We start from the raw sequence: 27,194 nt of genomic DNA, 5'->3' as shown, positions 1-27,194 counted from the left end.
TTGTTAATTCCCATTGGGAACTTACGAAATGTTCGTAAAAGTTTGTTAAATCCGTCAGGGAATTAGTAAGGGCAGAGCTCTTAAGACTATCGCATGGGTGAGCGCCTTGGTCGACATTGGTTTCTCCAGAACTCTCAGAATCCTACAACGATCTATTGTTCGTTAAATAATCTCTTGACGAGCTTTTTTTTGTTCTTTTACCAACACTTGTTCGTAATGCTTTGCCAGATTAACAAAAATTTACGAATAAATGTTTATAAAAGAAAAAAAATGCTCAAGTGAACATGTTACGAGCCATGTTCGTGAAAAAATACAAGCTTTTACGATCTTTTCAATGAATTATATGATTTACAAAGAAATCGTAAGTCCCCAGTAGGAATTCACAAATATGTACGAGAAATTTTACAAAATATTTTTTTTGTGTAGTTACGGAATTGATCATTTGGGACCAATACATCTTATGAGTAATTTATTGTTGGATAATGAGCTGGCGTGATGGATATTCTATGGGGATACTTCCTGTAATCGCCAGTGGAAATTAATGAAAAACTTTTTGTAGCCACTGAAGAAGGTCCGCATACGGACCGAAAGCTCTGGGCAAGACAGAAAATTTGTTTTTCTTGAGGTGAAATAAATTTCCACTGGCTATTACCGGAAGTGTCTCCATAGAATCCTATGAGTATTGTCTTACGGATAAAGTAAGCGAGAATAGTCAGAGCTTAAGCTTCGTATAATAAATCGACAAAAGGTTATATAACAGAGTACCGCTCGATTCTTTTATCCGGTTTATTCCAAAGCTCAAGTAAATGTTGCTAACTATTCGTTTGAAGCATAAGATAGCTGAGAGTATTTGTTAAACTTTTATTCCGAATATTTTCTTACCTAAAATCCCAAAACACAAACTTCCGTTTTGGTGTTTTATATTTTCTTTAGAGTGTTCTGTTTAATGATTTTTTTGTTTTAATTTAATTTACTGTTCAACAAGTGAAAATTCAATGAAGACCACAACTTTGGTAATTTAATCACATAAATTATTGTTTTATACGCATATGCCAACGTGAATCAAAATGAGCGACATAACTCCTTGCGACAAATTTCTCGTGGTGGTATTTTGTCTGATCTGTTTTTGCGCTTCTTTGTCAACTTTTACCACATTCCTCTCACACAGAGAGATCCATAAATATTCCCTGAGAAATGGCATGGAAGATGATGCCAAAGGGAATTCTATTGTAGTGCACATCGTACTACGGCGTTATAAGTGACGTTTGAAGATTTTTCGATTTTTCGCAAAAAATTATTAAAATAAAAAATTTTATATACTTTCCATGTTCGATAAATGTGCTTTAGAAAGTTTGTTTTGAAGACTTCTGACAATCTTAGATTTTTCAAAAGCTAAGAATGTCTAAGATAAGAATGTTTAAGATCATGTTTTAATAATAATTTATTAAAAATTTTCCTTTAATCTACAAAAGATCTTGTTTTTGCGAAATATCTGTGTCAAATCTCACTTATACTTTTCAAATTATAAGTAGCATTTTCTAAAAATAATAGTGACACATTATGATAGGAGAAAAAATATTTTCACTATTTTTTCATTTTTTTCTTACTACTACTACTTCATATAGAGCCATATTAGAACATAAAATAATTTATAGTGAAACTTTAAAATATTTTTAAAAAACGAAAATTATTTTTTTTAAATTATTTTAAGTGCTACAACATGGTATGTTACTAGTAAGAAGTTCTACTTAAAATGTTAAATATTATTTTATAAAAGAAAAAATCTTTTATTAGGGGAAGGTTGCTCAAAACACAAATCCTCAAAACGTCACTAATAACGCTGCTTTGCGACATAATGTCTTGCAAAACATATTTTGCAATGTATCACAGGATCTGGCAGACACACAATTTTTCACTATAAATTAATAACCATAACGTCGATAGTTATTTCCATGGAGGTGCACAATGTACACCCAAAGTTTATTGAGGTGGACGACGGCAGTGCGAGGAATTGCATAAAATTTTCCGCTGAAATTCTTGTTGGCGTGTTATGCAGCGAAAAAAGTCATCCGCTTGCATCTCCCTCAGTCAAACAATATAAAACATTTTTAGCTCAAGAACTCATAAATATCCAATTATATGCATATGGAGTTTCCACTTGGCAATTTTGCAAAATTAAGTATCTGTGTGGGTTGATTTCACTTTGGGATCCAGAAAAATAAAGTCCCTCAGCCTATGCCCTGTGCCACGAAGAATAACAACAGCATATTTATGAGTCAATTCGCATTAATGGCTAAAGATACAAAAAAAAAGTATATATTTCATCACACAAAACTCATCAATTTATGTATAAATTCCCCTTCTTCACGCGATGAAGCATAAGTGTGATATTTCAAGAGTGTAAAATCAACAATATGTATAACTGTAAAAGAGAGGTTCTGAGATTTATATATTTTTTCCAAGATATGATCATAAACAGGATAAATTGCACCAGAGGATTTGCATGCGGCAAAATCCACAAACAGAGAGTATCCAATCTGGAAAGAACTCATCACTGTGTAGGTTGGTCTGGTTGTTCTTAAAATATCTACATTTGAAAATATTAGAATACCCTGTTGTTATACTTTATATTATAACTTATCATCTAAAATAAGCATTAAACAAGCAATTGTCTCTAAGATCGTCTCTAAATATTAAAAAAAAATTAATTCCTTTTGGCTTATGCTTTGCATCCTTTTGCGAATTAAAAAAATAGTTTTATAATTTAATCGCCCCATATCTAAATCGTAAATTCTGTTATACAAAAGGTATGTGTACTTACAACAAAACTGAATTTATATGTAATTCCATTTTGAGAAAGAAAAACTTTTAAAAATCTAAAATTATTTGATTTCTAAATAGTAAATCTTAAAATATTGACTAGTTGTCCGGAATATAAGAAAATTTTAGATTTAAAATAGATAAACTGTTATATACAACACATCTACAGTACAACTGCATTAGTGTAAACGTATTGAAATATAGTTTCATTTATATAAAAAATTAAAACATACAGTTATAAATAATTAGAAGGTACTTACAAAAAGCTAAACTGCTAGAGAGTAAATAATATTTTTAATTATGAAGCGGAGGATGGGGAAGTTACACGCATGCAGTATTTTAGAAAATTAAGTAGTAAGACTGTTGAAACTAGAAGATTGGATGGAGAACATCCGTCCTGCTGAAGACTCTTCTAAGCTATCAGTACCAATCATTGTTATTGGTACTGATATTGGTGTGCTGAAATTCCCAGCAAGACACAAGACGAAGAAGAAAACCCAAAAATTGTGCCAAATATTACAAAAAATTAAAAAAGACAGTGTAAGAATAGTGCCCCCGTTCCCTCTCATGCCCTGTTGTAATCCTGACCAAAACTCTGAACGAGTCTCAGTGAAAAAAAAATTGTAAGACTTGACCACTGATGAAGGCTTGGAGACCGAGCCGAAAGCTCTGGAGATAGTTTATGTGTTTCCCTGAGTGATTGTCTCTTCCCGACGACTTCCGGATTTCCCTATTATTGATTGCAAATGACGTCGGCTTATTCCCACAATGATGAAATTATATGTGTATAATAATTTCCCAAGCCACAGAAAATTTCCCTTTGCCTCCAACAAGCACGGATGCAATCGTGGGAGAAGCTATGATATTTTTAAGAATTCGGGATTTTAGCCCATTCGAGATCTTGGCGTTCGGGATTTTGGCGTTCAGAATTTTGGCTTTCGGTATTTTGACTTTCGTGATTTTGACTTGGACCCGTGGGGACATTTGATTCATGGCTCGTATGCTTTACTTTCCCGAAGTATAGAGTTAAATATAAGAATGTGCACAAAAATTGATGTTCTTGAAAATTGAACTTCAAACGCATAAATAAGGCTGTAAGAGATTCAAAGGTGTGAGAATAATTCAAAGGTAGGTTTTCAGGCTTTGCGTACACTCTAGCTTCGAACGCTTCATATTTTCTCATATTTTTTAATGAATCTGACCAAACTATATATGGCAATATATTTTAATAGCTAGTCTTAAGTCACACTAATGTTCGAGACCCGAGTGTGTACGAAGCCTAAAAGCCTTACCTTACTACCAATAGATATAGACAATTATTGTTCGTTACTGTATTTTAAACAGTTCAGTAAACGTAAGCGTCATGTTTTTTACTCATATCGCCTCTTTCAAATACATGTTTCCAACATAAAATTTATTTGACCATCAATGTCCATTAGAATATACAAAAAAGATAAAACAATTATAATTGTGTTATATCTAATGGTTTGGGAAACCACCAAATTAACATAAATGGTTTAAAACAGCGAGACTAACTCGCGGTGTAAAGCCTCCCGGTGTACGCACAATTTGATTTATCATCTCACCATTCATCGATCATAACAAAAACACACACATACCGAAAAGCCTCATAAATTCTCCATTTATGCGCTAAAACCCAAAAGTACACCATAAATAATTCCATACACTGAATTTTTATATATGAATTTCTCTTCTGATTCTCTTTTTACGGGTGCTCCACTTTAAGCTACGCGGTTTTTTTTTTCGAGGGGCGCAATTGAAGGGGGTGTTCTTTTGCGTGCGTGAACAATTCGGTGTTGGAAATATACAATCGCCGCCCTAACCAATTTGCATATTGGGATCCAATTTAATTTACATACAACATAGTTAAGTCAGTGATTCGGTAGATTATTGCTACTCTTCAGGGGGTTGTTTTCCACGTATGCTTGTGGGAGTTTAAGTAGACTTGAATTGTGTGAAACAGTTTTCAATCCATTGTTTGGCAATCCTATGCTGCAAATCCGATTTTGTAGAGGGTTTCAACAAAGGAACTTCTTCACTCTGCTGATATCTCAATTTGAAGAATGAATTTCTAAGAGCTTTAGCACAAGTTAATTTTCACTTACAATAACATCTTTTCGTTAATCGAATTATTTTGAACTTTATTACATGGAGTGGATTACTTGTTTCTCCAATAAAGTTTCCATTTGTGAACTCCTTAATCTCCATGGTTGTATCGCTTCTTAGAGTATATGTGTACTACTTAATGTCTCCATCTCAGGACTAAAATAGTTAGCAAGTTTGCTTCTGTTGATAAGTTCTTAACTTGACATAAAATTTTAATTCGACCGAAGTATATCCTCCATGAATAGAGAAATACGGTTTTGTTCGATTTTTAGTTGTTAATATAAAACTATGTCATTAAATTTATCAAGTCATTAAAGCAAGAACTTGTAGAAGTAAACTTTATAAATTTCGTGAAATATTCTGTTCATATAAGCTTAAATCATTATGAAGATCTCACATGGTACATTTGGTAGAGTCGAGTCTTAAGAAGCTGTTCTTTGTTTTGCTCCTACACATCACAATGTTCTTTAACTATTATATTTTGTTTATATGCTGTTTTGTATCATATTATCATTTATTTTTCCGGTTTTAGTATACAGGACATAAATAGTTGTGCTTCAACATTGTAGAATGATGTTTGTAAAAAAAAGCCCTGGGAGCGAAAAAAACCAAAATATAACTAGAAATTCTAAAAAAAAATATTTTAAAGAGGAATTTTAAATGAATCACATAAAATAACTGTTCTGATCCCTCTAAATGTCTTATTTTTTATTTTGATCTTACATATGAGGCACCGGAAATATCTGAGAGATTCAGTTATTTTTTCGCTCATTATCTACTTAAGGATAGATAGATACGCAATATCTATTTACCAAAAGGCATCCTTGTCAAAACCTTGACATCCGAAGTTATTAATCTGAAATCCAATTCGAAAACCTAAAATTCCGAATAAGTCGAAAACCCGACGAGGAAAGGTAGAGAATAGATCAAAATTCAAAAAGTCAAAATAACCAAAAAAATTCTATAAGGTAAAGTACCCTCACTCAACCAGGTTTCTCGATTCGACAGGTCGGTGAGTTAATTTTTGAATGTTTGATGGTCAATTTCGTTAATTCCTATAAATTTGTCACTGGTTTGTACTATTATTCATGGAATAATTGACCTATTAGTGTTAGATCATTCGCAAGCAAATATAAATAAATTGAATAAATAAATCTACCGGTCGAGACGAGGAACCGGTCGAGCGAGGGAACTTTACCTTATCATTAAGAATTTCGATTTATTCGGTTTTTTTTTAGGATTTTGAGATACATAGTTTTTGGTTATTCGGATTATCCGGCTTCTTGGCTTTCGGGATTTTGTCTGCCGTGAATTAAGGAACTATAAAAAGATTTAAAAAGTAGCTTTCTCATTTTTTCTTTTTTTTCCGGTATAATAATACACTTAAAAAAATAAAATTGAAAGCGGAATTGGTCTTTAAATTCTGGATTTTCGTGAAATTTATCCAAAATGTTCAATCGATTTAAAAAGTTCATATTAGGGGAGATCGGGGTACAATTAGTCAGGGGTAGAATTAGACAGTGGATTTTTCTCGTTTCCCTTAAAATGTACATTGAGCAAAATATTTTTTAATGAAAGTGGGAACACATCTCTATATTTCCAGAAATATTTATAAATCTGATCCTTTTATCCTACAATTTAGAAGTATTTTTATAAAATTAGTATAAAATTGTAATTTTGATGTTACAACTTTTGGCCCAGCATTTTGTTTTCTGAGTTTCAGGTCATAATTCTATTTTGTTTCTGGTTTAATAAATTAAAAGATATTTTTTACTGGGATAATAATTATCTCTTTTTTTTTATATAAGATGAGAATCATTGAAACAGCCCTCGGGGCAGGTGTAGCCACTCTTCCGTGGCAGGCTATAACTACCAATGATTTTTTACTAATACACGGATAATTGTTAGATGAAAAAGTACTATTGATATTCCTAGCAATATTGTCACTTGGATGTACGATTTATGAAATAGATTTTTTTCAGGATCTTTGCATCAATTTTGACTTAATTACAAAAACTGCATAAAAAAGTCAGCTAAAGCCTTATCCTTTAAGTTTTAGTCACATATTTAGCATTAGTGGGCTTCAGTGTATCAAGTGAAACAATATTTGGTATCTCCAATTTAAAATTTCTTCTGGAAAACTGGTGGCTATCAGTGGCCCAAAAATGGTTATATCTACACTGAGAGAAATCCGAAAAAGTTAAAATAACATTCCGGAAATGTTAATTTTACCCTGCAGTATTGATCCAAAATCGGTGTAAATATTACCCTTTTTAGGTGTATTGGAGGTTAAAGTTACCATTTTTCATGTTAATTTTCCCCTTAAAAAGGTGTAAAATTAACATTAAAAAATGTTGATATATTTTTACACCTAAAAAGTGTTAAAGTTACGAAGAAAAAAAGTTAATCGCACCCTCTTTTTTTCTCAGTGTACCCAGACTGGTGTAGTTGTAGTCAATGTGTCACACTTTTTTCATTATCCTCTCTAGAAAAGGTCAAGGATTTTAGAGCTTTGAGCTACACGGTTTTATATAGCCAATATCTTAATGCTACTTATAAAACATAAAAACATTAGACAAACTTTATCATTTTTTTTCACAAATTATGAGCGAAGAAAAGGCTTCATTTACTGGCTTAGTCTACCCCTGTCTCCCCTACTAATTATTATCAAGATAAAAGCTTCCCTGTTTAATGGAGTTTATCCGAAAAACGGGCTAGCTTGAACCATCTTTTCCTTAACAGAGGTTAATTTAATTGGGGATGCATAATGGACCCAAAAGACGGCCTGGGTGCAGTGGTTCCTGCAAGGAACTGCCCCTGTAAACCAATCTAATCTAATTATTTCTATTTCATTCTAAATTTTTGTTTGATTTGCATCTTATGATTACGTCAAAATCTATGTAAATTGCTATTAAAAAGCTACTTTTGTTGAACGATGAAGAATTCACTAAATAATAGGCAGAGAAATTATAGAAAATATTTGAGAAATTTTCAATAAGATAGAAGATATCCTAAAAGGAATGTGTAACCTGTAGGTCTTCTCAAAGTATCACAAAGAGAAGAAGGAGAATTGTGCCAAAGAGGAAAAGGTGAAGGTCGAATATACAAAAAGCCTTTTCAATATATCATATAATTTCATACGTCTGCAATATTTTTTGGTATTCTGCTACTTAGTGAAAATTTGGAACAAAAAGCCGGATAAACCTTCAGAAAATCTAAAATTATCTTCTCATTTCGATAAAACAACACTCAAAATCTCCCCTTAAGCCATGATATTTCTACTTGTAGCCCAAAAATTCCAGCAAAATTAGATTATTGTGTGAGAAGGGGCATGATGATTTGTTTGCTAAAATAATTATACCATTCCTTCTCGAGTGTGCTTGGGTGTATTCGTGTTGATGTGGCAGGAATTGTGGCAAGAGTTTAGGGTTCACATGAAAATGTCTCGAAGGATATTTCCATGTGAGAAATCACGGATACCTCCATGATAATTTAATGGGTTTCCCTTCAAGGAGAAATCCCTCTTCCCATCTTTACTATACCAACATTTTATTCAAACATTGCTCTGCTATACTCATTCCCTTATGCTTGTCTTTTCCTATATTGCAGATCTGAGAACGAAGCTGTAGCATTGCGTCAAGTGCATCAGTTTCACTGGAAAATATATATTCTGCATTAAATTTCATCAAGTGGAACTCCTGCTCATGAAAGGATTACACTTTTGGCTGGAGATTGAGTGGTTTAGCGTTTGAAAATTTTTGTGTTGTGCATTTTTAATTCACAATTTGCTGGGTTTTTTCTCACATTCTTTTTATTACAACGTCGCGAAGAGCTTAAAAGATTTTAAGGGATTTAAAAATTTCTCAAGTATAGTTGAAGAAGAAAAGAAAAATTTGAAAAAAATGGTGTTTGACAAGACTTTTGTGGCCATTGTGCTTATTTTGTGTTGCCTGGAGGCATCGAGTGTTTTGGCGGGATCATGCCGGGAGTCATCATTGTGCTGCAACGGACGCGATTCCTCATGTGTTGTGCAGAAAGCCCCCATTAATGCCATCATCGAGGATCTAAGCGATAAGCCATGCTATTGTGACCATGCTTGCTTGCGACTGGGCGATTGCTGCGAGGACTTCAAACAATACTGTGGAGGTATTTATGTTTAAGCAAACTATCGTTTTATCCACTCTCCATGAGACATTCCATGGGCACCCATATCGATGTAACCACCCCCTTATTCATCCGTATCCCTTCTCTCCTCAAACTGCAATGCAGATATGCTCAATATTATCGTCATAAATTCTCTGTCCTCTCATTCGCGAGATTATCGACTGGTTTCCCAGAGCTTCCAGGTCACGTTTTTCGCCCCCGAAAACTGCACATGAAATCGCCCATCAAAATGCAACAATGTGCTTCTCATTCACATAACTCTTCAATGGAACACAATTGTAATCTCAAACGGTAAATTTTTCAAGAGATTCTCTTAAAAAATCCATGAACATTTCCATGATGAAAAAGTAAGCTCGAACATTACTTTAAAAAAAAATGAAGAAAAAGAGCCAACAAATTGGGCAATAAAGACGATTGGTACTAAATTGCTGTGTAACTTCTTGAGATCATGCAGTTTTAGGAAGCTCCAATTGAAGTAGATTTCCAAAGTCTCTCTCTTCAGTATTAGGAATTAAAAACGAGTACGAGGGGGGGGGGGGAGGTTAAACGGTTATGTTTCAATTGAAACTTTCTCGTTGATCTTCATAACTTGATTTTCCAATGCTTAATGGCAATTGTGAAGGGTTTATTAAAGCTTTGAGAGTCTCTCGAAATATAAAATTACTTTTCTCGTAAATCCAAACACATAGTATACATAATAATTTAATGGTACTTTTAAAGATGAAGATAATTTTTCTCGAAAAATGCACCATAAAAAGTGTAACGAGATATTTATTTAGGTCACAATATCCAAACACTCAAGTGTTTAAGGGTTAAGGATTATACATATTGTAAGCAATTTTTTTTTCCTAAAAACACTTGTAGGTGAAAACGTCATTCCCAAAATATTTCTACAAAACACAAAACTTGATCAAGTGATTATAGTAAGGTGGGGTAACTGGATTGCTTTCCGTAGAGTGATACTTAAACGCTGGTTTTTGGACTAATGAAATGCTTTTTTACTTCTTTTAAATCCATAGAATTATTCACTGTTTCATTCAGAAACATAATATAAAAAAATATCAAAAATATTAAAGAAAATTTATAAAATAATGATAATACTAAAACAAGTTAGCATGCACTAACTGGGTCGCCTTTTCGCTAATTGGATTAAATGGTCTCTTAATTGGATCACTCAATTTAAAAGCATATTAAAACGAGAAAACAATTTTTTATTACATTTTTAAAATTTGTTTTGGATTATTGCATTTGACATTTAATATTTGACAAGACTGCTAACATTGATTCTCTGCACATGCACAGTGGTTAGGCCAGTAATCCAACCTGTCTTTCGTGATGGAAAACCACGTTTGGTTTCATGAAGAAGAACCCAGCTCCCAATATCCTCCTTTGTCTCTTCTCTTTTGGGCTTTATGAAAGCCTCGGTGATGAAATGTTTCTCCCGGAGAGCTTCCGGAGATTTTAATGTAGAGTTTGTGTGGGGATTGTGGTACAGCTGAAATGACTAGAATACTTTGGTCGTGATCATTCTATTCTCAGTGCTTCTCAATACTCCTTGCATCCTTTGAGTTCAATAATAATAGGGCTTTTCTTCTTTTCGTATTTTTCATTGTCCTAAGAGGGGGAAAAGAGAAAAAGTTAGGTTATTTACAACAAAATGCAAGGTCATGGAAAAAATCAATAAGATTATACACATTACTCATTTATAAACAATTTTATGTTACAATTGCAACACTTACCATGAATTTTATTAAATTTTTGCTAGTAAACTCACATTTACTGAATCAAAATAACACGACTGACAACTCACTAAATCAAATATCTGCGAGGGCGACACACGTCAAATGCTGTGGCCACAAGTTAATATTCTTATCAAATAGGTCATAACTTATGGCCTTGTCAATATTTTAAATATTTTGTTTAAAAAATCATCAAAATCAAGTGGAAAAAGAAAATATAGTTACTAAGAAACAAGTTTTGAAAAATAGTACCAAATATTTTTGATTGAAGATATAAAAATTTAGTCATTAAAAATTGTGAGATTGTTAGTGAATTTCTTAACGATTTGACGCATATTTGATCGTCACGCGAATCAGTTTAAAAGTTTCATTTACTAATAGCACATCAAATATTTCTAATTTTGTGGTTCTTCGAAATAAATTTGTGGGAAATAATTGAAAATATCTACGAGGTGGCCACAAGACTGGCCATAAGTAATGCCGCCACCCTATAGAGACCATAAGAAATGTCGACTTACGATCTTTAGTGGTGCTCTATAAATCGATTTTTGAGATGTTCTTTATTCAATATTAATACTTTTTTTTTTTCAAGAAAAAGACGGTCAATCCCATTTTTAAGTTTATTTTGAAAAAGATTTGAATTCAATGTTTATAATGATTTTTTAATGTGGAAGCTTTTAATTTTTTTAAATTATCAATATGCATTAGGAAAATTAAAAATTGACATATGATTCAATAATTCTCATTAGGGGTTTCTGATAATTCATGAACTAGGTTAAATCGATCCGTAAGCTCCCAATGGCACTGGATAGCGAAAATCTGCTTTGGTAATTAATCTCATGAATAATAATATTTATTATGATTTATTATTAAATTTTGTCACTTTAGTTTCTTTATTCAATTCGGATTTATAATTTGGGAAAGTAAAAAAAAGTATCTATACTCATCATTACTCCATCAAGAACAAAATATTTTCGGATATAAACTGTTGTTCCCAAAAAAACTGTAGGGGGAAGTGGGGCACCTTTGAAATTGGGATTTTTCATCTATTTTTAAATAAAATTGGGCCTTATCGTGATATAATTTAGTTGCAAAAACAGATTGAGAAGCTAAATTATATCAAGATAAGACTTAATTATCTTTAAAAATAGGTGAAAAATCCCAATTTCAAGGTGCCCCACTTCCCCCTATTATTATGATAGTTACATTTTCGAAAATACAACTTGATTAATGTTCTTCTTAAGCTACTGGTTAGGTCAAAATAAATAATTGTATCCTCATTGAATACGAAAGAAATTTCCCATGGGGAAAAGTCCCTGGCGGGGCAGGAAATCAGAAATTTATGCGTGCGAAACAGCAGGGCAAGAACTCTCTCACTACAGTTGACTTCTTTAGTGGCCCCATCGTCGGCACAACAAACAATCCGCTTGCATGGGTGAGTGAGAGGGTGAAATTATTGGATTGGAAACGGTTGCGGCATTGGGACGGAAAAAGGGAATTAGAAAAGTTGTACTCGCAATGAATTCCGATAAATGGCAATTTCTTCAGTATTATTGGCACGTTTTGTGTTTCACGAAAGGCTGAATGAGGGTGCAAAGGGTTTGAGAAATAGGTCTATTCTTTTGCTTCTTCCGGCCTCATATATGCAAAGACGTTGCAAATTTGTTTGGAAATTTGTTTGGATTAGGCACCAAAAGATTTTTTTTTACTCGAGTTTCCTTGAAAGAAAAATTTATTGGTATAGAAAAGCAATTTAACGTATCCTGGACAATGGCATTGTTGAGGGAGGTGCTAATGTTATGGGAAGGCCATGAAAAGAGTTCTCCATTAAATCGTGCATTACACCATCATTGTATGAACATAAAATCCTGAACAATTTATGTGCGCGTTTGTAGGAAAAGCTTTGGAAAAATCGTTGCAGCTGCGTCATTGTAGAAATTCTCAATAGCGTCCCCTTTCTTTTGTTATCTGCCATCCAAGAGACAATAGAATATTCTAGAAAACATAAACATTATGCTCTGATGATTATGTTGTCTTATTTTTAAAATGCTAATGCAAAAGCGTTGGTAATGGAATTTTTTTGAAAAAAGAATTTATCGCTTCGCATTTAGGTTTTGAAAAGTTCTTTTTGAATGTCGTACAAGTTTGGTCACGTAAAACTATTTTTTCTATTTAGAATGATCTTGATAAGATCTTGCTGCACTATATATAAGCAATTTTCTAAGAAAAGAAGCAGGGCAGTGATTAAAACTTTGTAGGGGAGACTGGGGCAAAATTTGTCAACGCATATTTAATTCTTTCACGAGCTCTAAGAAAACTTAAATGTTTTATAATGAGCATAGGAAATTTACTTATAGGAAATTTACTGCTCTACAACATTGCAGAAGACTATTTTCCTCTGTGAAATGTGATTTTCCAATCATTTTCTAAAAGTCTATTTTGTGGAGATTCTCAAAATTGCTGGGGCAAATTTTGTCAGTCTTCGGATAATTTGTGACGTTTTACTCTCGCAAACGTTGCTAATATCAAATAAACATATTTTTATTGGAAATTTATTCCTCTACAACTTTGTCGCAGATAATTTTTCTCTATCTTAACGAGAAATGTGTTTAAATTGAGCTAATCAGAATTGATAATTTCTGTAAGCCAAATATTCCAAAAATAGGGCTCAAGATTTCATTATTTTTTATTTTACATAATCCTTCCTCGAACCCTTTAAAACTTTGTAAGTTTAAGGAGGTTCATGAAGGCTATCTATAATAAAAATTTCAAGCCTCAGTCTCTTTTATTTTAGAAAATAGTGAATATTGAAATTTTCGTTTTGACAAATTTTGCCCCAGTCTCCCCTACAAAGATCGAATGCGTAATTTCGATGGTTAACCTTCCATTTGAATTTAAGTTACGCAGCAATAATTCGTGCTCCCAAAAATGTTATTCATTACTTTTTTTAAATTAAGGGTTACCGGTACACATATGTTTTAAATGATCCCTAACCATTTAAAGACAAGTTGGTAGAAAAATGGGAAAAATCAGTTTTTACTTTTGTAGAGCGTACGGCCTATTTGACACATGTTAATCCTTCCAACGGCTGTATCTCATTAATCCAAATCCTTTATTCCTTTCACATGCCCAACCACCACTATCCCAAGGCGGTCTTTGTTTTGAGTTCTTCATTAAATTGTAAGAATATTTAAAAGTATAACCTTGAAAAACAAATATTTTTAAAGATTTGTTTTCAAATTTGCAGTGTCAAAAAATTAATTTTAAAAACGTATTTCAAAATTCAGTATTTTGAAAACGATTTGAAAAATTAGTATCAAATAGTAGGCAAAAGTGTCCAATGATGTACTTAGAAATTGCAATATGCTACTAATTCTGATATTTTTAATTCCGGGACATGTTCTAATCACAATAATTAGGGTTAGAAATTAAGTAGGGGAGACTGGGGCAAAAAGTCACAAAATGGATATTTTATTTTTTTACAAGCTACTCGAACGCTTCAAAAATTTCTAATTTGTTCAGTTTTATACGAAATTTACCGTTTTACAACTTTGTGAAAGTAATTTTCCTCTATTTTGTAAGGAAATAGTTTATCGAGCCAATTTCTGAAAGGTAATTTTGTGACTATTCTCAAAAATGCTGGGGCAAATAGTACCAGACATTGGGTATTATCATATTTTGATTCGCTTCATTACGGGCTTCCGTAAATTTGAAAAAATGCCTAGAGGACATATTTTCATAGAAAATTTATACATCTACACCTTTGTAAAACACAGTTTTCTCTACGAGAAAAGCGCTTTTCAAGCTATTTTAGAAAAACGCACAAAAGACTGCAAATCGTTTGACCAATGCAAACAACAAGCGGCGAGACATCAGAAATTGCTTCGCTTTTTTGTTACTTTTTGCTCTATACCTTTTGTTGCTTTTTACCCCAAATGGCCATTTTTAATAAAAGGATTTCTGGAGAAAAGAACTTTTGTGAAATTCTAAAACAGATTGCGGATTCGTATTCAAAAAATCCAAATTATTTAGAAATATTCACCCAGTGCATCAATTTTGGAAAATAAGTAGGTAATAATTGTTATCTTCTGCAAGAAAAATATTTCAAAAAAAAGGGCTGAAAATTTCGATATTTTTTATTTTCTAAATTCCTTGTTCGAATTCTAAAAAACTTACGACATTGAAGAAGGTCTGTGGAGGCTATCTAAAGAAAAAAATTTGAGCCGCTATCTTTTTTACCTTGGAAGATATTGAATTTTGAATTTTTCGATTTGTGACTTTTTGCCCCAGTCTCCCCTATTCATTCAATTATTCCCTTAATAACTGGTTTAGCTTGTTGAGACAGGTTCATTTTCGTTTTATATTCAAAGAGCTTTCATGTAATGTGTAAAGAAATGGCCACACTCTACCCTATCTTGTTCAATCTCAAAGGTAGTTTCGTAATATATTTAAAAATGAAAAATTTCTTTTGTGTTAAGTTTTTGAATCAAAATGATAAAACACTATTTTTTTACAAAGATAATGGTTTACAAAGTCTGAATTACGGAATAAATTTAATTCAAAATTTCGGTTTAAATTTAAGATCTAATCAAGGAGAATATATAAGGTGTTATATAATGAATATTCAACCTACATTAAATCAAGTGTTAGTGCTCTAGAATTTCAGTAGTTGTTGTAATATATTACTCCTTGATATATGATAATGAAAACTCTTAAAGAAAGGTTGAAGGTCTTTACTTAATCTCTGTCTTTGCTTCTGGAATAAACCCTGAATATTTCACATTATTATAAGCTATTTCTAAACTTGAGATGGAAACTGAAGTCTCAAGTGATGTACGTGAGAGAATTTTGTGTAATTTCAAGCGAAAATTTCACATTACTTTCCATGAATCATAATCCTTAATTTAAATGACGTAGAGAGAAATGTTCTCGCGTATTATGTAAAGACTTTCATTCTATTCTTACATGAACACTCAAATCACAAAAGGGAAAACACGTACCGAAGACTTCGTGGTGACAGGTATTAGAGAAAGTAATTCATGAAAGATGAGAAAATATTCCTGGATGTAATAACACCATCTAAAATCTTGTTACATATTGTCACATTTTATATACACATTTTCTCACATTATTGTACTTTCCGATATTAATTGATGGTCTTTCAATTTGAGGTGTAAAAGCAGAAAGAAAAGCTATGCATGTTTTTTCCTGTGTCTGACGTATACTTCACGCTAGCCTGTGAATAGGCCATTGTTTGCGCTGATACATAATTGTGTGACATGCGGTTTTCAATTTATGTCCTGTGTATGCGGTTATAGATATTTTCTCTGTGTTTATTATCATTCTAGTGGGATTTTTTTTATTGAAAAGAGTTTTAAGCACCTATCAACCTTCTGATTATTTTTTATTTATAATTCATGTATAGAATAAAAATTTTACATCAACATTGAATATTCACTCACTTTTTGTATTGAGCTTCAGTATTTACTGGTTGCATTTGGTTTTGCTCTTTGAATGGTAACCGTACAATCCATTGGGATTGACTTCAAGGAAGTAGTTACCCTTAGCTGTATTAGGACAGGCATAACCCATAGGGACGAAATTGCTCTTGCACCTTCTGGTAGTAACACCCCTGAGGGAGTTGCAACGGATGGCTTGGAATCCGTTATCATTTTCTGGGTAGACACTTTCGGCAAAGTATTCGTAGGCCCTTAAGTGTGAGCAGACGATACCAGCACATCCAGGCATAAGGACTGACATGCCATTTGGATAAAAGTCAGCATCACCGATTGGATCTCTCTTGCCCAAGCCTCCATTGTTTGTGTGGATGATGTCGACAAATTTGGCATCACCGCGTTGAAGGTTAGTCATAGCCTCACCCTCGTTGAAGCAAGGACGGGCGGGATCAAGTCCAGTAATACGGGGCAGAGGCTTCTTTTTCACCTCGATGAAGTGTCGTCCAATAGATCCAGCCACATGGGCTCCAAGACTATGCCCGATAATATGGAAATTCTCAATGCTGACATAGTTCAACAACTTAGCAATGTAAGGAGCAACTGCCTCTCCAATATCTTCGGTGTTGAGAGCTGACCACATGTAGAAGTTGTTGAGATAATTATCCGTATCGAGGTGCTACGAGAATCGTATTCAGAAACAATCAACATCAAACAACTTTGTGCTCGAAAATATAATGAAAATACTTACGATGAACGTGTGGTTGCCACGGCACTTGTAGGCCTTAGCCATTTCACGAGCGGCGGCATTTTCTGTGTTTTCTCTTGTTAGCCAACCAGTGATGAAGATAACAATCTTGTTGCCCTTATTGAATCCAGGATACTGCGTCAATCTATCTAGTTCATCCATGCCGAAGGCCACTCTTCTATCGTTATCATAGAGGACGAAGCTCATGTTCTGAATGTTTGGCATGTATTTTGAGGTACGACCTAAGTTCATGTCGTACTGCATGGCCATCGAGCAGAAAGCATTGACGCCTTCCATAAGGACACGTGGAGGTAGTCCAAGGAACGTTTCCTTGCTCATACGAGCAATGTCTTTGGGATTTGGAATGTAGTTGAGAACATCTCCAGCCATATTGGACATTGCATTGCCACCAGTATTAATGGCGTTACCACCCTGCTGAATAATGTCCCACATTCCAGCATCACAGACAACCAGTTGGTGACAGATTGCCAAGATCGCAGTGAAAAGGATAATCCTCACTGCCATTTTGTTGACGATTTTCACTTTAAGTTCAAACACTATCACTTTCACTCCCGGACTAACCCAAGAGACCATACATCGCTTCAGCTTATATACGCGTCAGTCCTTATCTCTGTATAAGATCATTATTAATAATAGAGGGTGCATTTTGAGAAGTTCTTCGAGAATAAAAATTAGATTATGCATAGAAGGCAAAATTTTGTAGTTGCTATCTCTTTGTGAGTAATGTTTTTTGCAGATTTTGCAAATTTAGCAAAACGTAGTAATTTTAAATGAGAGGTATATCATTTTTATAACAAAACTTAGTGGTTTTACTAATAGCTTTACTTACACTTACAGTTTTACACCTTTAAATGCAATTGAAAGTACAATTATAAACTATTAAAAGGACTAAGAACGTGAATTTCAAAATAAATCTGCATCTTATATACAGTAAGAAGCAGAAAAGATAAGGAAAAAACATTAATTTCACCTAAATCGCAGTGCTTGTGTTTTGTTCTTGAACTTCGTTTCTTTTTCTTCTGAAGTTGAAAATTTTCTCAGACAACAATAAAGTTCTACGTTTTATTAAAATGAGTAACACTAGACTTTCCTGGGACGTAATAATTTCTGAAATTACCCAAGCTGCACAAATTGACTAAAGCCGTGATATTACGTCAAGACGTTGTTTTAACGTCATAAATGCCACGTCAGCACAACAACTTGAATTTTACTATAATTTTGTATAAAATAAATGTAAACTTAATGACGAATCATTGACTCCACGATTACCATTAATTATGAAGTCCTTTAGGCCGGTTTCAGACCTAAGGTTTAGCCCAGTTCCCGATGGTCTCGAAATTCAAAATAGCAACCAATTTTATTGGTTTATCAAAATTTAATGAATGTCTTACCCATGTTGACCAATCTTAAGAGATAATTATCTAAAAAATCTTGATTAAGAAAAAATTAGAGAAGTTAAGCCATATGGCGAAACCTTAGGTCTGAAACCCGTATTACGATCTTCGAAATAAGAGATCATAGGAATGACCATTGGAGTTAGTATATCAGTTAATACAGAGAAATGATTTCTCTTCTTGTCTATCCCGTTGTTTTGCAATATTTTCACACGTTTACTATTTTTTTATTTTGTTATAGGAAAGTAAATACTCAAAACGCTACAGTGTTCTATACTTTTATTCAAAAATACAGAAAATTTTGTAGAAAATAATTAAAATTTATTTTCTTTCATTTAAGAATATTGTATTTGAAAATGTTCAAAGTTCAAATATTTCTCTATAGAAATGTATCGTATATAACAGTTTTTGCTATTTATGGATAAAAATCATCTATGTCGGTTTTCCATAGTATGGTTTTTAATTTAAACAAAACATATAACTAATATTAAGGTTACAATATTTTTAAATTAACTTTTACTACAACATTTTCGTGTAATGACAATCCCCTCTTTAGCTTTGTTTTTAAATATTCTGTTTATATTTATTTCAAGCGAAAAATACGCTAAAATATACCATGTAGAACAACACGATCATGCAAGAAAGTTGATCAATAAGAAGCGACTTCTTATCAGGAGAGTTCATTGATTTCACGTGTTGATCACTTTCTTGCTTTGCTATCAGTGTACAAAAGTGCTTAATGTCGATCGCAACATAATAAGAGTTTCTCGGTCACATTGTGCACGCGCCTATGCATTGAACTTGATCTTGGACTCCTTTAGGATCGAAAAGAAACCGGATCGATAGTTTGCCTCCTACAAAATTGATCGCGCGATTTAACAATAAAACGTGCAGCAAGTGTTGGGAATAACTTGCAGCATTGTGTAAATATTTGAAACACAGTAACTCCATCAGAGGAAAGGCGACATGTGTTAACATATCCGACTTTTGGGGGCCTGATTTGTGACTAGCAAGTATCGAGTGAAAGAGGAAACAGACTCCCCATTGCGATTGAGAAGAGCAAATAATTTCATCTCAATGTTGATTTTCCAATACAATATGGAGACATATTGATGTTTTTCTTTACATAACTGGACATGTCTTACAATCTCTATGCAGTGGGTCCGTGTGTCATTGCATTTATATAAACTTTACTTGGGTGACAAAATGAAAATTTCCTCCGGATAAGCGTAGTGGGGAGTCTCTTGAACAACAAAATTTTCAATTAATGTGGGTTTCAATTTGAAGGTTTAATCCTAGAACTTGCGAAAACCTCAAATGGTGCTCAATCAAAAATGGTTCATCATAATAGTCATCATCCGTTATCTTTTGCTTTCTAACTGATTTTTGATTTCCTGATAGAAATATTCACGATTTCATAATAATTTCTATTCTTTATAACACGGGAAAGTAATTTAAAAGTAGTAGGGATAATCTACAAATATAAATGATGAATTTAGTAGCAGTAGCGGGTTATTAAATTTGCAAAAACTTAATTTTGCAAAAAATGTAGCAAAATTAGGTTTTTCTGCCTTGGATGAGTCAGTTAGAGCTACCGCGACTACCAGCTTTTTGGGAAAAACGAATGATAGTTTAGTTTACAGTTCTACCATTGCATTGTCGAAAGGAGTAATTGGTCTCCACTATCTATTCACTATTCACAGTAACTCCTTGATGAAGATGGGTGGCAATGTAAATGTGTAGCAAAATGGTCAAATTTGTGATAATAATGCTTCGCTCCATTCGTTAGTAGGGTGGAATCACCACTTCTCGCCAGTGCCCCACTTTTCGCCACTTAAATTGAAATCGCAATTTTTCCATTATTTGTGAAATTAATTAGCCGTAAAATTATTTGTATCTCTCATGCTGTTTCCTACGGAGTCGAAAAACACTAATTTTTTGTTTTGAATTTAAATGTTTGAGCATTTTTTAGGGAAATATTTTAAGCAAGTGCATCGAATCAAATATTTCTTATCAAATATAATAAGTGTCATGATTCTTTTATCGTACAAAATTTAAGATTTTGAATAAATAATTTGTCTATTGAATAATTAATGACATTCGGCGAATACATAAAATTTGTATTTTGTTAGTTAATGTTTCTTTTTATATTACTTTTATGTAAAAATGAGCCATGGCGGATAGTGGTAATATTCTAAAATTGATTCATCACATGTCGCCATTGCTTTTCAATAGGCGACGCTAACTTCACTTCATAGATGCTCAATTGTCAAATCTGCTTTGTTTACTTTCTGTAATAGTCTAATAATTTGATTTCTAAAATAAAAGTGAAGAAAAATCAATTAATGTGAGTAATAATAGGGTGATCATGAGGGAAAGGAAATGCTGAATATATTCTTTGCATAATATTGCTTAAAATAATCGAGTTTGAACTTTTCCAAGTGGGTGGCGAGAAGTGGTTACAGAACTGGCGAAAAGTGGTAAAAAGTGGCGAGGAAAGTGGTTATTTTTGCATTGGTAATAAAAATTAGTTTTTTATGTACTCCCGCGTTAAATTGTAGGACAATTGTTTTGACGAATCTAGAGCCAATATATCTAAGTAGCTTTGTGTCAAATTTGAGTTATCTGATAATAAGGGGTCAAGAGTTATAATACAGTTAATTTCACTTTTTTCTAAAAGTGGCGATAAGTGGTTATTCCACCCTACCATTAAATAACATAATTAAATTCAACCGAATAATATGAAAGTACCTTTCAGCGCTTAGCATTGAATTAACGAGTTCGAGCATTCTACAAAGTCCTATATATTATATCTCACTATCAATTGTCAATTTTATTTTTAAAGTGATTTTATTTGTGGTATAATGAACAGTATAAAAATGATTTTCTTTTGACTTTCAGTATTGAATTTATTTATTACTGATATTGTTGGAACTCGACCGAGAGAGCAACGATCTCTCGATTTCTTGTTATGTCGTAATTTCGCTGTTTCTATGGCCAAATATTTAACCTCTTTGGTAATTCAAAGCCTTTAACATCATGCGCACATTTTACTTACAATAGCCTACAGAGCATAGGGTACAATATTCAAATTGAATATTAGGGTCGAAGGAACACCTCTTCGACAGGGAACCCCTATTGACACTTTTGTCAAAATGATGAAATTTATTTAATGTATTTGGTAAAATGCAAGTAATATTATATATATTATCTGTAATCTACATTTTCTTATAAAAAGAGATGTTCGAATTTCATATCCTAAAACAGTACTGGAAGTGTCAATAAGAATGGCATGATAAATTCTTAAAGTGTCAATAGGTGTTCCTTTCACCCTACTTTCAACAATTAGACACATTTTCCAGATTTATTGTGTGTTCCTGAGTAGGAATTCTTGTTTTATCATTAGGTCGAAGCACCTTTAAAAAATATTTTTATTATTTTTTTAGATTTACAGGATCAAGACGGATTTTCAATTGAAATAAAAAAGTCCTAAACATGACATATATTTAATTCAGAAACATTCATATTCAATATCTCAGATTAAATAACATACGGAAATTATTAAAATACTGGATTTTTTCTTAATTATTATAATTTTCGTATGTGAATTAGATTTAATTTATCGTATAGGAATGCTATCAGAAAATACATAGTTGTTCTTTTAAATATTTTTATAGAAAGATTCAGTTGGTAAACAACTTTTATATAGTCTTTAGGCTGGAGGTTCAACCCAGTTCCTGAACGTCTCAAAATCTTTAAGCAACCAATTTGACTTTTTTTTCTAAAAACCTTGATTGATAACAAATTAGAGAAGTTAAGCCGTATGGCTAAGCCTTAAATAGATCTGAAGCCCTATTTGAAAGTCACTAATGCCCTAGACACATTTACGACTTAAGCCTAGAGACGGTTTAACGTGATTATAATCAAAATAATGATTTGAGTAAATTCCCAACAGTTTCCTACTAACTAAATCGTTTCTCGGTTTAACCCTTTAAGGACGAGAAGGTCAAAAATTGGGCGTCAGAAGAAATCACTTTTTAGAGCAAAACATAACTCTAAGTCTAGAAGGTCGTAGGAAAAATTTCATTTTTGGGTCACCGGTGACCCAATCGTCCTTAAAGGGTTAAACCGAAAGACGGGTTAGTCAGAAAATGATAATTACACTAATTCGTCCCTCGACTTAAGTCGTAAGTGTGTCTATGGCATCAATCTACACCCTACGACTCGATCTATAAGCGGTATTTAATAAAAATATAGCTCAGGATTTTGTTATATAAGCCATGAATTTGAAAATTCTATAAAACGGAAAATGGTAGTAATATATAGTATCTTTTGTAGTAATTAGTTCCTGAAAACATAAAGAAATAACAAGACAAAGAAGGATATCTTCTTTAATATATTAATTAAAATTTTATTGAGGGCTTTACGATATTTCCACCTTTGTATTCAGCTATATATCGCCGTCGTTGTCTTCAGTGCACCATACCTCAACGTTTTGTGCGACTCACAGTGTTTTAACCTCAATCGAAACTATTGTGTTGTGAGATGAATTCTGACAAAATTTCAAGAGACGTCTTGACACTTTTATTCCTTTAAGAATGTTTTTCTTAAGCTTCTCCTTTTCTACTCATCTTCGTTTTTGGTATAATTCCTGTAAGTGGTTCATCGCAGAAGAAATGCTTTATATCACTTTTCTGACAAAAATATGTATACTTACTTACATAATCATTCCACAGGAGAATCTTTTCTTATTTGTCGGAATCTTCTCATTTCATTGTCCATCAAGGAAAAATATGTCGGGATACTCCTTCTGAAGGAGACTCTTGTGGAATGTCTTCGGGGAATAAATATAGCCAACAATTTAGATTGTCGGCATTTCTTCCATGCTCAGACTCTCTCTCTGTCTCATCGTGTTTTGGGATGAATTGGAGGAACTCTGTGAGAGAAAAGATGATATACAAGATCGAGTTAGTGAAATATTTATAACAAACAAATATTTAGCAACTATCTTGCCCAGGTAGAAATTTACACTCGGTAAAACTTGAAGAAGCACTAACGATGTAATGTGATATCTTACGATAGCTAAGTCTCGTCGATTGTCTTTTCAAGGAATTTATGGAGATAGGGTGCTTGTTATTCCAAAAAAAAAATGCAATAGCTCACAAAGTTTATTCACTTGTCTCTGTAGGGATGAATATAAATTGGTACAGAATTGTCTTAAATCAACTGAAGAGCAATGTCTCTTATTGCTGCACTATATTTGCTGCAATACATGTATATTGCACTATATTTTAGATCATCAGCACGCGATTGCATATTCACGAGTGCATTTCATATCTAAATTTTAACTTAAACATATTCTCACGTTCTTCTGAGCACCATCCCCAAAAAAAAACAAGCTCCCAATGAGGATTATTCGCATCGTCAGTCGAAAAACACGGACTTGAGAGAGAATTTAATCAAAAATCTCCAACGGCGTACTTGTAAAAATTAATCGGTTTATGTTGCGATTTATTAATATTTTAATCTCAATGCTGTCTGATAGATTGTCAAATTTTATGGTAGAAAAACTCTTATTGAGTAGAATTAAAGTGAACATGTATATTTTATTGTGAGAATTCTATCGAGAGAGCAGTTGTAGGGTAAGTGTGCCAAATTTCGGCGTAGTTGCATGCAAGTGCCAAAATCTCAAGTTTGAAATGCAATATTTGTAGTATAAATTGAATTTTTTATTCCGTCTTCTTAAGGAGCGTTGCTTGGAACCTTGTAGACAGTTTATCGTCTTTATTTTTTCTAAAATTATTCTTTTACATTTTAAAATGAATAAAAATGTAGAGATAGTTTTGGTGGCCTATTTCGGCCACCTTCATTCTCATAGTTCTTTGCCCTTCGGGAATTCTTTCAATGTCTTTTTCACATCATCTCGTTTGTCGAAGCAACATTTTTTGTTATTTTTTGCATTGTATAATCACTAAAGTGTGCAAAAACTAAAAATTCATGGAAAATTGAAGAATAAAAAAGGTGGCCGGAATTGCAAGCTGGCCGGAATTTGGTACACTTACCCCTAAGCTTTCAATGGTTGACCCTCCAAAATATCGACTTTACATCCCCACCACTCCCCCATGGATCGCTTTTCAGGGAAATTCGCGAATCAGACGATTCCAGAGAAATAACGTTATGCTGTTTGTTCACCTGATCCATATGATTCGTCTGTCTAAGTCTTTTATGTGACATTGGGTGTAAAAGGTTAGATATGACGACTGAAGACCTTTAAGGGACCCGACATAGATCAATGGGATCCATGCAACGATTGTTAACATGACCCTTACTTATCTCCTATACTTCCAAAATCATGATATTTCTAACACCAAGAAAACTAGGATGGTAAACTTCAGCACCATTCATAAGAATCGGGATATTTATTGTATTTAAAATTTACTATCTTTTGTATAGTAAAATCTAATAACTGAATGGTAAATTCTACTATCCTCTTTTAGATTTGACCTCGATTCCCTCCTAGATTGTAATATCCGGATTGTAGGTTTTACTAGTTGGATAGTAAACTTTACTAGTCGGACATTAGAATGTATAATCTTGGTAAAAATTATTTTGTTTTGTTTGAAATATTTTTTAGCCATTGTTTGGGGGCTTGTGTTGTGGCTCTACCTGTTTTGTATTTTTTGGATTATAAAGCCTTTGTGGTGCGTGAATTTTTATTCCAATATTCATGAATTTCTATTGTCTATACAAAGCATATCAGTAAATCGTTGCATCATAACCTAAGATATTCCAAGATGACATTCAAACAGCAGAATGATGAATTTTACTTGGTTGGATAATAATTTCAATTCAAATTACTATCCTACGTTAAATTTTACTGTGTTTAAATTAAATTCTGATAATTCGGCTAATAAAATCTAGTATCTGGAACTAGAATCTAATATCATTTTATAGTAAATTTAAAAAAATCTAAAGGAGTGTAGTAGAATTTGCCATCTGGCTATTAGGATTTAATATTCTTAGGATAGTAAATTCATAGTTTCTACTATCTTTTGAGGCAGTGGAATCTGAAGACACGATTTCTGGAAAATATCATCGATTTTTTCAAGATGTAAGATTTTTCGAAAAGGCAATATTACAGTTTATTTTTCAATTTTCAAAGTTAGAAATAAGAGGTTTAAAAAGGTTCTAGAAGGTGTATGCCTCAATCGAGTGGGATTATGTTAGTATTCATGGAAAATTTTTTGGAACCGTTTTATTTATTTTTTTTTTATTTATTCACACTTCAAAAATATCTACAATGTACAGTATCAATTTATCAATTTATTCTTTATTTAAAAAGAAAATAGAAGCGTTCTCAACTAACTTTGAAGATGGGATTTTAATCGGGACCTCGTAAGTCCATAACTCTTACCTTTTAAACCTTTGTATATGTGCTTAGAGGAAACTTGGGTAGGGGAAAGTACTCTCTCTCTTCGAATGTTCATGCCTTCGAATAATGTGAATTTTCATTTATTTTTCCTAAGAGACTTACACATTTATACTACATATTAGTTAGCATATTATTATTGATAATAGTGTGATAATTTTGTGTAAATCTCTTAGGAAAAATAAAAGAAATTCGAATTATTCGAGGGCATGAACGTTCTAAGGCAGAGTAGCACCAAAGAGTTTTTTTATTTCTGAACTACTTGGACTATGACATACATTCCTTCAGTGGACTGGACGGACAAGCATCGCTAGTATCTACACTTTGTAAAAATAAAAGGATCAAATTGGATCACATTTGATCATTTGAAAGGATCAATAATGTCTTATGAAATTTAATAAATTTTAATTTATGTTTTATCGTAAACTTATTATTCATATCATATTTCTCTCATCTGAGCGAACACCAAAGATGACTTCAATTTTTTTTATTCGTTTATTCCAGAGTTGAATAAGAGTCAAAACAGGGAGACTTTCAAGGATCCTTGGTAGTCCTTTCATTTTTACCAGTGTATGAATTAATACAGGTTTCGTCCTCTAAAGTCTTATATCTACATTGAGAAAAAAAGAGGGTGCGATTAACTTTTTTTCCTAATAACTTTAACACTTTTTAGGTGTAAAAATATATCAACAATTTTTAATGTTAATTTTACACCTTTATAAGGATAAAATTAACATGAAAAAGGGTAACTTTAACCCCCAATACACCTAAAAAGGGTAATATTTACACCTATTTTGAATCAATACTGCAGGGTAAAATTAACATGTCCGGAACGTTATTTTAACTTTTTCAGATTTCTCTGTTTAATTAAAAATCGCAGTGTTCAGACCAATTTTACGTTTATCACCGACCAAAACAGAATATTTAACTGATCACAAATATTTTTGCATTTATATTTACTCTTTAAAAAAATTCTACGGTGTCGTTTAAAGTCCAACCTGATTATCACAGCGAATATCGCAGCTTCAACATAAAAGAATTTAATACTTTAGAAATGCTCTAAAAAAAACATTTTCAGTTATATTGTATTATATATTTTAGTTGATATTCTTTGTATTTTTATTTGATTCAAATTAAAATCCCATTTGTCGAGAATATGGAACAATAAATTTGAAAAGTGGAGAAGTTTTGAATAGAAGATTTCGCTGGGATTTCTAAAGGTTCATCCGACACAAATTTAAGAATATCCCTCACTCAGTCATTTGTCTTCCAGCCGCAGCGGAAAATTGCAAATTAGAG

The 27,194-nt window shown here is 32.7% G+C and overlaps 2 protein-coding genes across 2 annotated transcripts in view; one reads left to right on the top strand and one right to left on the bottom strand.

Moving 5' to 3' along the window:
- LOC129800010 (somatomedin-B and thrombospondin type-1 domain-containing protein) overlaps nucleotides 1-27,194 on the top strand; it is a 51,156-nt gene that overhangs the window by 4,685 nt on the left and 19,277 nt on the right. The window contains exon 2 of the mRNA XM_055844357.1: nucleotides 8,557-9,093. Coding sequence (XP_055700332.1) covers nucleotides 8,850-9,093 — 244 coding nt within the window. The 5' untranslated portion in view covers nucleotides 8,557-8,849. The remainder of the gene's footprint in view (nucleotides 1-8,556; nucleotides 9,094-27,194) is intronic.
- Nucleotides 16,238-17,684, bottom strand: LOC129800004 (vitellogenin-1-like). Its single transcript, XM_055844351.1, has 2 exons — nucleotides 17,055-17,684; nucleotides 16,238-16,982 (listed from the first exon to the last, which is right to left on the bottom strand). Exons 1-2 carry the CDS (start codon nucleotides 17,643-17,645, stop codon nucleotides 16,335-16,337), a joined length of 1,239 nt encoding a protein of 412 aa, XP_055700326.1. The 5' UTR covers nucleotides 17,646-17,684; the 3' UTR covers nucleotides 16,238-16,334.

Source organism: Phlebotomus papatasi, chromosome 1 (genome assembly GCF_024763615.1).
Source record: "Phlebotomus papatasi isolate M1 chromosome 1, Ppap_2.1, whole genome shotgun sequence".
Lineage (NCBI taxonomy): Eukaryota > Metazoa > Arthropoda > Insecta > Diptera > Psychodidae > Phlebotomus > Phlebotomus papatasi.
The sequence above is the reverse complement of the archived record's forward strand: the minus strand, read 5'-3'. Positions and strand labels throughout refer to the sequence as shown.

What these genes read in the sequence shown, in the direction of transcription:
- LOC129800004 (XM_055844351.1), bottom strand. Translation starts at nt 17,645, where the DNA reads ATGGTCTCTTGGGTTAGTCCGGGAGTGAAAGTGATAGTGTTTGAACTT. An exon ending in GTGGCAACCACACGTTCATC is followed by an intron (nt 16,983 to 17,054) that starts GTAAGTATTTTC and finishes CGATTCTCGTAG; the next exon opens with CACCTCGATACGGATAATTA.